The sequence below is a fragment of the Pteropus alecto genome, unplaced genomic scaffold (genome assembly GCF_000325575.1).
Source record: "Pteropus alecto unplaced genomic scaffold, ASM32557v1 scaffold121, whole genome shotgun sequence".
NCBI classification, from domain to species: Eukaryota; Metazoa; Chordata; class Mammalia; order Chiroptera; family Pteropodidae; genus Pteropus; species Pteropus alecto.
The window spans coordinates 8,016,417-8,030,357 of NW_006434369.1; the positions used below are offsets into that span (position 1 = coordinate 8,016,417).

Below are 13,941 nucleotides of genomic sequence, written 5' to 3' on the forward strand. Positions count from 1 at the left end.
TATCTTTTTTCCCATGTTTTTTTGTTTTTTTTTTTTTGTTTGCCTTTTTTTTTTTTTTTTTTTTTTTTTGGATTTTTAACTTCCAGTACATAGTCATATCAACTACTTTAAATGTTTTAATGTGGTTGGTTCTGTTTGTTACCCAACACATGCTTGGCTTTTAACTCATTTTCAGTTGTTTAATATTCTGGGAATGTAGACTGATGTTAAAAGTAAACTAAAGAAGGTGTAAATTGAGATGGCAGAACTGTTTCTCAAAACCATTAATCAAATGGAAGTAATTCTTGAATTATATTTTCTGATATTCTGTTTACTAATATTAAAAATTAATTTTGGAGGAAACTTTTTGAAAATAGAAAGCAAAATAGTGCAATCTATTTTATATTAAACTGTATGTGTGTGTGTGTATGTGTGTGTTTGTAAACCAAATCAAAAGCAAAATTCCTTTGGTCTATTAGCGAAGGAAATGTACATGGAAAATGTGTCTTGCTATGTTTTTTTTTTCCTGGTAGGAGTCCTCTCTATTTAATACATGTTTTAGTGTTCTGTGTGCTGAATTTATTTTCCTTAATGTTGTAAATAGTGTTGTAATACAGAAATTGTGTAGTGTAATTGTTGAAAATTTAAATGTACATTTGGGAATTTTATCTTTATTATCTGTTGTACTATTCTTATTTGTCATGATCTAAGTGACTATCTCTAGTACAGAGGAACCTTACTTTTCACTGTAAATATACTGGAACTTTCTCTTTAGGCTGGGATAAACATTCATATGGTTATCATGGGGATGATGGACATTCATTTTGTTCTTCTGGAACGGGACAACCTTATGGACCAACTTTTACGACTGGTGATGTCATTGGCTGTTGTGTTAACCTTATCAACAATACCTGCTTCTACACCAAGAATGGACATAGTTTAGGTACTAAGATAATGTATTGCATGTAAAATAACCAAATGTTGTGATTATTGTACTTACAGCATGGTAGTCATATTTATTATGTAATTCTCCATTATAAATAAATGCCTTTGGAAATTATTTCTTTGTTCCTTCCAGGTGGAAGTTGAGGAAATGATGAAAATTTGTACTCTGTGAAGGCTATGTTGTATCACATGTATAGGAATGACTGTAGAAGTAATTCCCATGCTCAGATATTTATTCTAGTAATAGAAATGCTAAGTGTTTTCTGCTTTGCTTTAAATAAAGTCCTTCACAGTATGATTCAGTTCTCTAGGTAACAGTGCTAAGAAAAAAAGGGCTGTCAGTTTTTAGTGCAGCATGAGAGTAATAAGGCAGGGAAAGCTTGATGGTACCAACCAAGTGAAGGGCACTGACACACTAAAAGGCAATGCCTGTAACAAAGATGGATAAAGGCTGGTGACCATAAGTTCTGCAAAAGGGAGTGCAATTAAAACAAGCAAATAACAGCAAAACTTCCAAGAATAAAAGACAGGTGACTAATAAGAAATACATAGATTTATGAAAACATAAAGATACCTATTCATTGTAAGACTAATAGAAAATTAAGGTTTTTAGTTAAATGTGCACTCATAATATTTGAAATTTAAAATTGTATATGGTTGGTATACTTTTCTTAGAAGTTTTTTTAGTTTTTGTTTTTTATATTACGGAAAATACAAAGGATAGCAAGATGGATGCTTTAAAAATAAAAAGGCTTCACATTACTTTTACTGTTTGAAATGTCCTGATTCATAGCAAATTATTTCTGATGAGATAAAAGTGAAAACAGGCAAAAACTAATGCCAGAAAGCAGAAATTTCAGTTTGCTTATAAATAGTATTTGTAAATTAGACTGCGAATAGTATGCTACACATGTAATAGATGGTCTTTAATATGACACAAAAACTTTTCTCATTTTATGGTAGAAAATTCTAAATTTCTGGCTCATTGGTAATAGTTATTCTTAGTGTCTCAACATAGTCTTAATATAAAGTTAGTGTCTTCTTTATATTTGGCTTAAAACATTTTCTTCTGATTATTAATATTGATTGTGAAGTCATGTGTTATCTGACTTAAAGGATGTCCCAAGTCCACAAAGGATTGACCCTTGAACAACACAGTTTTGAACTGCATGGGTCCACTTATATGTGGATTTTTTAAAATAAATATGTACAGTACTGTAAATATTTTCTCTTCCTTATGATTTTCTTAATAACATATTCTTTTATCTAGCTTTATTGTAAGAATACAGAATATATATACATATATATGTGTATATATATATAACTTACAAAATATGTGTTAATAGAGTTTATGTTATTAGAAAGGCTTCTGGTCAACAGTAGGCAATTATTAGTAGTTAGGCTTTTGGGGAGTCAAAAGTTATATGTGGATTTTCTACTGCACAGATGTCAGCACCCCTAACCCCCACTTTGTTCAAGGGTCAACTGTATTCTTAATGGTACAAGAATGTTAAGGATGCCATGCAAATTATATGTATATTTGTAATTTGATTGTTGTGGCTAACTGGTTTCTAGAAGGATACAGCACCTTCAGTTTATTTGTTGTTACTATTCTAGCTTTGACTTATCAAAGCAGTTAACTGGGATAGTCTTAGCTGGCTTGGCTACTTAAGATATTTAAGATCTTCCACTAGGAGGAATCTTCTTTTAGGTATGACTTTTGGTTCAAAAATTCAAAAGACGTGTTTTTAAAACCCAGATTAGTCTTTTTACAGTTTTTTAAACTTTATTCCAGAGAAGGAATTTTATTTTGGGAGCTGGGAAAATCATAGGTGATGTGATTTTTTTATGTTTTTACTATTAGATTTTTAGACATTTAAATTGAAATTTTCTCTTGAATAAGAAAACTATTTTTAAAATGGGAGATTTTTTAAAGAAAACGGTACCTAATGATGGAATTACATTCTAATTTTAAGTAAGTTTAAAACATTTGGCATTATTTATTCATAAATTAAATATTAAGCACATAGGCGGTAGGGGTTCTTTATTTTCCTGGATTTGTTTCCTGATTAGGTCATGTGACCTTATGCAAGTTACTTAACATTTCTGTGACTCAGTTTGTGAAATGGGATCACTAGAATATCTACCTTATTAAGGTTGTTAAAGTAAATTGAAATGATGCATATGCAGTTCTTAGGGGACTGCCTGGCACATTGTGAGTACTCACTAAATGTTGTTTATTGTCATTGTTTGCCAGACTCTGAGCTAGGTGCCAGGGATGTAGTGGTAAAACATTGGCGAGCAAAATTATTCATTTAGAACAGAGGTCACCATGGGCCAAATTAGTCTCCTGTTGGTTTTTTAACTAAAGTTTTGTTGGAATGCAGCCACATCCAGTTTTACGCACTGTGTATGGCTGCTTTCTGCTACTATGGCAGATTGAAGTAGTTGTCCCAGAGACCATATGGCTTAGAAAGCAGGAAATCTTTATTCTCTGACCCTTTACAGGAGGAGTGTGCTTACCTCTAGTCCAGATTCTAGCACCCAGAAGATAAAATGTTATTTATTTATTCAGTTACTGTTCCTTTGTTACTTCCCAAAATGGAAAATTTTTACCCCAAAGCTGATACATCTTTAGTTTGACTTAGGTTTTCAAAAAATATATATTTTTTACCATATAAGGCAAAATGGAAAGATTTTTATTTAAGAAATAATTAAAGGAGAAGGATTTCAGTATCTAGGTTAACTTAATTTGAAATTTTTTGACTTCGTTTCATTGAATATCATTTATCAGTTGAAGGTCACTTTTCAAAAAGCTTCTTGACAAATCAGGAAATTAGATATATAAAATATTTTCTATGAATTTAGCTAATTATACCAACTTGATAAAGTGGCATCTTTTTGTAGTCTGAATATGTATAGGCTGTGGTAGCTATATTTGGCAGTGGTAAAAATATTAATCTATAAAATTAAGTTGGAATTTTCCTTAGAGTTTTTGGTAAAGAGTGAAGATTTCAGTAATGACAAAAGAATTTTTGCTAAAACAATATAAATTTAGGCAATCTTTGTTGTAAAAAAAAAACAAAAACTTTGTTGTAAAATCTTTTTCCTCAAAAAAAAATTTGAGGAAAATAATTGATTAGGCTGTTATGTTAGGAAAAACAGTAAAGATATGTATGGTAATATTTTATTCAAATATTTTATTTTTTATTGTTTTCTGTATCTTTTTTGGTTTTTTGAATTTTTTAGAATAAATGTTTCATATTTATTTGGCTCACAGTCACTTTGCTGTATATTTATTAATGAGGTTAAAAGTAATCAAAATATTTTACTGGAGTTGAGGGCAGGGGGACCTCCAACTTTTCTTGTCTTTTGACAAGCCAGCATGAATTTACTAGTTTTATAAAAGGGCTTTAACGACAAAGCATTATTTTTACATATTTATTTAAAAGCATGTTTAATAGAGATTTATAGTCACTTTGTCTTTTAATTTTATTACTTTAATAAATAAAGATAGTCTTCTAATGGTATAGCACAGATATAGAGCCATAGAATCTCAAGTAGGAAGAGACCTTAAAGATAAATAACGGAAATGCCCTCTCATTTAGATGGTGGTTGACACTGTACGGGTAGCGCTGGTGTGGTTTTTTTGTTTTGTTTTAAAGTGCGTTTATACTGGAAGATTTGAGATTAACTGACTCATCAACACCACCTCCTGCCATTATTCTAGAACTCTGATCTTTTTAAACATGGGAATGAGGTCCTGTAGAAATATTTGGTTTATTTATTATCTTATTTTCAGCTAAGTAATATATTTTAATATTTGCAGGGAGATTATTAAATCATTACTATGGAATGCCAGTAGACTTATTCCAATAACATTAACATTTTTCAAGTGCATTTGGAACATAACTGTTGAAATTACTGTCAAAAGACAGTCAAGAGAAATTCTCAACTGTGTAAATTTTTGCACTTTGAACAAGGAATTTTTTTTTTCTCCAGAGTAGTGGAAAGTTATTCAAGAATGTACTTTTATAAGAAATTTTAATTTTTTAAGAAACAAAAATACTATATATTCCATTGTTTACTTTTTTATTTTTTTTAATAACAAAAATCTTTTTCTGCCCCCTGAAATTATTTAAAAGTTAAATCTAGGTGAGGACGATTAAATGATAAGGCTGGATAAAGCACTTTGAGTATCGGTCAAGAATCAAATGTGACTATTTTGTAACCAGTTTTCTTATATAGTTCCTAACGTGGCTTTGAAGATATATCTAAAATCATTTCAGAAATGCTGGAGACAATAAAAGTAGTCCAAAAATAAATTGGTATGTGACTAATAAGGATGATGATCTTAAAAAACGGATCAGCATTTACTCAGACCTGTTAGTGTTATTGAGGAAAAAAATTACTCTTGTTATTTCATATTTAGATTTTTAATTTTTTCCTTTTCTGCTTTTGCCATTCTTTTCCTTCATTTTCGTTAGAAATTTAGCATGTCACCATAGTCTGCCTTTGAAAAACAGCTGTTAATGCCACTTTTTTTTTTTTTTTTTTTTTTTTTTTTTTTTTTTTTTTTTTTTTTTTTTTTTTTTTTTTTTTTTTTTTTTTTTTTTTTTTTTTTTTTTTTTTTTTTTTTTTTTTTTTTTTTTTTTTTTTTTTTTTTTTTTTTTTTTTTAGGTATTGCCTTCACAGACCTACCGGTAAGACATTTATTTTTTAAAGCAGTTTTGCATTTTTAATTAAATGAAGTATGAAGAAACTAATACTAAGCATGTTTAGAATGCATTCTTATTGACATTAAGTTTACATGCCATATGGAGAATAGAGATCTTTCTCTAGGCACTGTTGGTGTAGACCTTCGGAAATTAAACTCCAAATTGCACTGGACACCATTGCACAAGGGAACTTTGTTGTAGCTAAAAAATAAATAAGAATTGATTATTAAAATACACTTTTTAATGTCACTCTGCATCTATTTGAAATGTTTCTTTGATATCGCTGTACTTTTCTGCAAGTGATTGTACGGTAGTTCTAGTCATTTATTCAGTGTGTGTGGCAGGTTCTGTGCATGGATACATCATTCAAGAAAACAGGTAAAGGTTTCTCTCCTCTCGGAGTATTTAAGCTGGGAAGTTAGAAAATAAACTACATTAAAAATAAGTAAATTATAACATTTTTAAAAGTTTTGAGTACTTTTCAAAGAAAGAAAAAATAGAGCATGGGAGTACCAAACGCAGAACACGTCCTGTGCAGTTTGCTCACCTTTGCTAACGTAAGACTGGAGCAGAGACTTTTGAAGAAGTGAGAGAGTTAATTAAACGGATATGTAGATCAAGAATGTTCCAGGCAAAGGGAACAGTTAGGGGAACCATACTAAAGCAGGAGCATTTCTGGCGTGTTTGAAGTCAGGTAGAGAAACATGAAGAAGGCAGAGGGTAGTAGGAGAAGAGTCAGAGCTATTGATGGAGGTAGGGGAGCTGTATCATCTAGACCCTGAAGACCATTGTAAGGACCTTGGCATTTACTCTGTGCATAATACAAAGGCATTGCAGAGTTTTAGTTATCATGATATGACTTTAGTTTTTAAGGATCACTGGTTGCTGGGTTGAAAAATTGACAGTAGTGCGGAGTAAGGGTAGAGGCAAGCAGAACTGAGGGGGGGGCTATTGTAGAAATTCACGCAAGAGTTAACCATGACCCACGTCACTAGAGGTATGAGAAGTGGCTCTATTAATTGTAATATGCATCACATATAGCACTAGGAGGGGTGGGGACTACCAAACTATGATAGTGCTTTCTTATCACTTAGAATTTTTATTTTACATTTACCTAGTGATCTCAGGGTATTTAAATATCAATATTAATCAATGTCACTTATTGCACACCTAAAAATGATGAAATAAGCATTATAAATTAAGGTGTTCCTCAAACTTCTTCATGTTCAGAGTCCAGCCTTTTAAACTACTTCTTTTAGAGTTGATGTTTATAGTTTTCTACATGATGTTGTCTTCTGTGCCATCAAGAACATTTCTTAAGAGTTCTCCATTATGTCTGGCATTTTCTTCAAACTCCTGATTGCATTGTGCAGGTTTTGGTGCTATCACTTTCTTTAATACTGTTGGAAGTTATTAACCAAAGGTTTTTTTGACAATAACCAAAATAGACTCTGATATTCCTTTCTCAGTTGGCTCATTTACTAAAATGTATTAGGGGTTGCAGTTATCCAGATGTTTCACCAGGAAAAATAATCAAGTTCCAGAGTTTTTAGTGAGCTCATTCTTTAACAAATTCATACCTGTGTAGGCAGTGACAGTTGCATCCTGACAGCTGCCTGGCTGGGTGTAAGGTGCCATTGATTATAAGACATTTTCCAGTTTCAGAGATGTTTTGAGATGACAGGAGACTCAGAGGCAGGAATAGACATCCAATCTGTTGATTGTTAATACTCTTGAAGAAAATTTAAGAAAAACAGAAGAATTAAAGTTATAATAGAAAACAACTTCTAAGCCAAAGAATATTCAGAGTCTACAGATTAAAATTACTCACCAAGAAGCACTGTTTAATAAGTGGTGATGGTACAAGTTTTTATCTTTTTGAAAAAAGAGATATAATCTTAGGATTTTTATCTTAAACAAGAGTAAGTTCCAGATCGATTAAAAAGTTTAAATAAACAACAAACCAGACAAACAAATAAGATATTTTTTTAAAAAACCCAGCTGAGAACCAAAAGAATTTTCTGATGAATTGGATGTGAAACTGTGAGAAAGAGGATCTGATTTAAAGATTTTTGGCCCAAGGAACTGGAAGAATAGATATAGACTAGAGATGCCACTTACCAATACAGGGGCCCTATGTACATCGAGCAAGTTTCGATGGGAGAGATTTGGAGTTTAATTTTGGATAAATTAAATCACGTTGTCAAATATGCAGTTGGCTATACAAGCCTGAAATTCAAAAGAGTGATTAGGGTTAAAATTAAAATTTGGGAGTCATTGGCATTTTTGGTGTTAAGTAAGAAGAGTCATGAGACTGGATGAGATCAATGAAGGGCAGAGAAGAGAAATGGACCAAGGCAGAGTTCCGGCTCATGCCATTTTTGGGAAAAGAGAAGGAACGTGCATAGAGAAATTGAGAAGGAGCAATCAGTGAGATAAGAGGAAGACTAAGAATTGGGTGTCCTCAAAGTCACACGAAGGAAATATATCAAGAAGGAAGGAGTAATCAACTCTGTCAACTGTGGTACATCACGGAAGATAAGGACTGAGAATCAACCAGTGAATTTAGCAGAGTGGAGGTCACTGGTGACCTTTTCAAGAAAGTTTCAGCAGAGTGATGGAGAAATCCTGACTGAAAAAGGAGTAGAGGAAGAGGGAAATTATAGCGGATGGATAGCTTTGGAGAATTTCGACCATAGTGGGAGTAAAGAAATGGGATGTAGTAGCTGGTAGTGGAATTGGGGACAATAGATTTATTAAATTTAGCAGGATGTTTGTTTGCTGATGAGGAAAAGTAACAAAGTGATCATACCTTTGAGTAGACAACTGGGGAAGTAATTGTGTAAGTGGAAAGGGATATGCTTTAGAGAAGAGCATCTGTGGTGAAGGTGGGGGAGGGTAGTGACGTATGAGTGCAGATGCTGGTAGATGGGTTAATGTGGTTTGGAGCCATTGCAGAGGCTTTGGTAAGACTTCATTTGGAATTGGTTAAAGGGCTTAGTAACTTTTTTGTTTTCTCTTTCTGTGGCACTAAGCAAGTAAAACCATCTTATCAGAGCGAGCAGATTTTTTGTTCATTTTTGTTCCTCATTGGTAGATAGTAGTGATCATAACTAGGCTTAGCTAGTTATAGACATGTTGACTGTTTTTGTTACCTTCTAATTATTTTTTGTCCTATTTTAGAATCACCAGTTATATTTTGCCTTGTCTTTAGTTAACCAATGGTGATATTCAGCTTTCTAACAGTGGGTAAAGTGGTGGTTATGCTGGTGGTTATGTTTCCTTTTAATATATTAGTTCTCAGAACTCTTTATTTTTATGACTGTGAGACCTTCTGGGACTTTCACATGCAGCATATTATTCTTCTACTTAAAAAGGAAGGAAAAAGTTAGTCTTAAAGGAACCACATTCTATACTTGTGATCTCTCACTCTGCAGTTGTAGCATTAAATCCTGGTAGAGAGTATATTTACAGAACAAAAAAGTTTACCTAGACTCTGTTATACCTATTATGGAACATCGAGTATTATACATCTTTGAAAATCTTAGATCTTCTTCAGAATAATCTTTCTTCCCCAGCTCACCTCACCAGTTTGAGAAATGTCCATCTACAAACTGACTAATTCAGTTTGAGATTCAGAAATTCCTTTTGTTATAGAAGCTAGTCTCATGCTGCTTTCTAGTTCCTTAGGCTGATTTGAAATCTAGTTTTTATAGATACATTATTTGCTTTCATTTTCGTAGAAAAAATCTTTTAAATATAAAAGAATGAAACTATGCTATTGAGAATAGGAGTTTATTGTGTATATTTAGCTTTTAAATAGTATTTTAATATCTGTCTTTGTTTTTTTAACAGGGTAATAGAAATGAGATATATTTTTCTCTTCATGGAGTCTTAAATTATTTTTCCTTTTGTCTAATTCTGCATAGACAGGAGTGATTTTTATGTGTATGTGTGAGAGAAACAGTTTCCTGGGAAACATTGTTTTACATAAACCAGTAATCTAGATACATGCTACAACATGGATGAACCTTGAAAACATTATGCTAAATTAAAGAAACCAGTCACAAAAGACCATATATTGTATAATTATGTTTATGCAAAATGTCCAGAATAGGCATATCTGTAGAGTCAAACTAGATTGGTGGCTGTCAGAGGTTACAGTGATTTGGGGGAGGAGGACAGGTATTGCTATTGGAGTGATGAAAATGTTGTAAAATTAGATAATGGTTATAGCTGTGTAACTCTATGACTAAACTATAAACCACTGCATTATTATATTCTACTTTTAGAAATATATATAATCTAGTAAGTTTAAAATTTTGTTATATTTATTAATATAGGTTAGCCAGTTATGTCCTTAATCCCTTTCCCTCAATTTTTTCAGTTTTAAGGTTGAGTGATATGAAAATTATAGTTACTTTTCACTGAACTCCAACTGACTTTTTCATTTTCAGTTTTTTATCACTTTCTGATTATATAGTGATATATAGTGTTTTATATGTATATGTATATAGTGTTATATATAGGATTATAATATATGATGTTATATATTCAAATGTATATTTATAACATATATTATAAACATGTATAATATATTGAAGTAATATACAGTGCTAAATATTCAAATATTAGAAATGTTATAAATACAGAAATCCCAGCCTCTTTAGATATGATGACTGTGTTAAGTTGAGTGTATTTCCTTCCAGATCTGTTTTTAAACTTTGGTTAGCCAGTATATCTATTATTTAAATGCTTACAGAAAAGATGGGATCATAGTTTATGCACTATTCTATAGCTTGATTTCTTCATTAAGTAATATGTATTGGACATCTTTGTATACACATTTTTTACTCTTTTTTTTTGCTTGTTTTTATATCTTATTGTATGATGTACTTCCACAATTCGAATATGCACATTTTCCATATTTTAACATATATGAAATAAAGATACAACTTAGAATCTATTTTCTTTTGAGTTTATGGGCACTGATTTTGTTGTAGACATAGACTAATGGCATATCTTATAATTGGAGTCTGATCTTCAATGAATATGGTATGTAATACCACCTGTAAATGGACATTCTTCTTAATTTTTTATTGAGTGAGGTTAAGTGTCTCTTTATATTTTAACTGACTAGTAATCTTTGTCCTCCTTTGTTGTGAGAATAATTTTTATATTTGGAATAATGATCCTTTCTTACATGTGTGGCAGATTTTGGTCCTAAAAGTCCATTTGTCTCAGCCATAAGTAGAGGTGAAATACTGCCATTTGCAACAACGTGGATGGACCTTGAAATAATCATGCTAAGCGAAATAAGCCAGACAGAAAAAGTTGAAAATCACATGATATCACTTATATATGGAATATAAACCTAAAAGCAACAAATGAACAGGACAGAGACTCATGGACACGGATAATGGACTAGTGGTTAACAAAAGGGAGAGGGGTAGGATAAGGTAGATGGAGGGGGGGAATTTAAATCATTTCTTCAATTAAAAAATATAATTAATTAAAAAAATAAAAAGAAAAAATAAAAGTCCGTTTATCTTGATGTTTACGGTATGACATATCTTGTCACAGGGAAGTCTTAAACTTTTTATAGCACATTTTTATCAGAATATTCATGAATGTTGATTTTCTTTTATCATGTTGATGTGAGTTATTTTAAAGTATGTCAGTGTTTTGTAATAGATTTTACTGGGAAGTATACTGTGCTAGAAGTATTGAGACATGAGTTTTTTCCTTTATCATTGACAAGCTGTGTGTTTTTGGATAAATCCCTTAAACTCTTCAGGTCTCACTTTTCTCATTGGTGAAATGAGGAGGTATTGTAATAAGTATCTCACTTGTCTTTGGCTTAAAATTCTATTAACTTGCTAGTTTTGTTGATTATTAAGAATCAATGCATTTAGGTACATTGCATTATCATTTTTTCCCTAATCCAGTGCAAATGGATTTCTCAATATTTTATCATAGTACTACTCTTTTTGTGTCTGATTTTGGTTGCTTGGTTTTTACCAGTTTTTTAAAAATACATCCTCTTAGCTTTTTGCTGTAAAATCTATTTAATCATCTTAATTTACACACAATTTATTCTCTCTTCATCTTTACCTAATTTTGTACTGAAAACACTTGTGATAACCATTAAAGCAAAGAAATAAGGCATAAATACAGAGAATGAACATGAAGTAGGAATTGGTGTTCCAGGAAGAAAAACTGAGCTTAGAATTGGTGGGATCTGTTTCAGTCCCACCTCTCCCCCTACCCCAATCCTCAATTTCTATATTTTTTGTAATGCAAATAATAATTATTTCACAGAACTATTATGATGATTAAACCCTGACATTTAGTAGGCATTCAGTAACTCATTCCCCCTTTAAATGTAACAATTAGCATTAGAGCCAAAAGAACTCCAGTATTTTTTGTGTAGTTGAAGTTGTTAAACTTGATTGTTTAGCCTCAGAATCTTGGAATATATCTAAATGCATTTCTTTATAAATTTGAATATTTAAATCCATCCTTTTCCTCTCCTGAAATGTGTACATTTGAGTCTTTCATTTTTATATAGAGAATCCCCACTCTTAATGACATTGTGTTTTGCTTATAATTATAACCATCCCTTTTTTAAAGGCATCCCAAATGTACAGATAAGTGAAATTAGTAAACTTAAAATAATACATGCCCAGTTAGGATTGTAGTTCTATGATAACTAGCTTAGACACATGCAGTTTCTAGAAATGTATCACATATATCATGTATAAGTAAGGATAAACCTGAGTTATGTGTTTTTACTTGAATCTCTGTAGCTACAATATGGCATATTCTTAAGAGCAAGAATTGTGTCTTCATTTATTAGTATATTTTTCACATGGTCTCTAAATAAAGTAGGTAGCTTAAGTTGTTTCCTATTTCTTCTTGATGATTAGGTTACATGTGATATTTTTCAACTTACATACATTGTATTTTAGATCATTTGCTTTAGTCTTTCTCTACTAGTTTTGGATTGAGATTTTAAAATATTCATGAAGTAAACTTGTACTTCTTTTACTTTAAAGGTAGCATTTGAAAGAATGAATAAGTCTTTTAACATAAAAGGGATAGATACTTAGTGAAATGTGTTATCTTACAGCCAAATTTGTATCCTACTGTTGGGCTCCAGACACCAGGAGAAGTCGTGGATGCCAATTTTGGGCAACATCCTTTTGTATTTGATATAGAAGACTACATGCGGGAGTGGAGAACCAAAATACAGGCACAGATAGACCGGTTTCCTATTGGAGATCGAGAAGGAGAATGGCAGACCATGATACAAAAGTAAGTCAATTTGAATTTGCATTATTCAAAAGAAAATTTTTATAAAACATTTTATTCTTTTGGTACAAAAGAATATTTGTCAAAGCCTTTTAATCTACTAATTTATATCCTAATCTTAATGTATCGATTACATTTTAATGTTTTAAAAGTAACTCACTTTATATAAACAATTAAAAATAATGTTTGATTTAGTGACGCACATACAGAATTATATTTTAGTCTGACTGATTAATTTGATAGAGAAAATAAAGTGACACTAGATCACAGGTTAGGGTAATTAATTTGCTATCCTTAGTAATAGGGTTTAATGATTTCCATAGGTTACATGATTCAGCTGTTAATAGTACCAATGCAAAAGATAAATGCAGAAAGATAATTTAGATTGTATAATTCAGGATCTTGTTTTTGGACGTGACCCTGACTGTGCTGTTTAGCAGTGGTTGAAATATTTATGGGGAAAAAGAATTAAGAATAAGCATCAGAATAATGGTATAGTTTATATACTGGAATATAGACTCAATATGAACATTTCACCTTCAGGATTTGGCTAAATTTTTCCAGAGAATGAGTTACCTTCTAAGAATAATATCGACCTTTTTTTTTTTTGCTTTTTAAGATCTTTTTTTTGCTAAATATATATCATACAGATTCAGGAAGGTTGTAATTGCCTTTATTCTAAATAAAAAAGTATGACCAAAAGCTTCTAGCTTAAGAAATTTTTAAAAATCTAATTATTTTTAATGCCATTTACTTGCGTGTGCTGTTATTAGACATCTAGGAGGACATAAGGGAATGAAGACCAATGAACAGTGAATATGGAGTTAGGATTCCTAAATGCAGATAAATACTTAGGATCCAGTAATAACAGTGATGGAGGATGGGCAGCAGCAGAGCACACAATGGGTGTCAATAAAAGTACTATAAGATGAATAGCCTCTATCTCCACTAATCCTTTACTAAAATTTTTCAATTTTTTTTTTTT

General features: G+C 31.4%; 1 protein-coding gene across 1 annotated transcript in view; it reads left to right on the forward strand.

The window, feature by feature from the left end:
• The window catches only part of RANBP9 (RAN binding protein 9), an 80,043-nt gene that overhangs the window by 46,038 nt on the left and 20,064 nt on the right, over positions 1-13,941 (forward strand). The window contains exons 4-6 of the mRNA XM_006909253.3: positions 755-922; positions 5,605-5,627; positions 12,775-12,959. Of these exons, the coding sequence (XP_006909315.1) occupies positions 755-922; positions 5,605-5,627; positions 12,775-12,959 (376 nt within the window). The remainder of the gene's footprint in view (positions 1-754; positions 923-5,604; positions 5,628-12,774; positions 12,960-13,941) is intronic.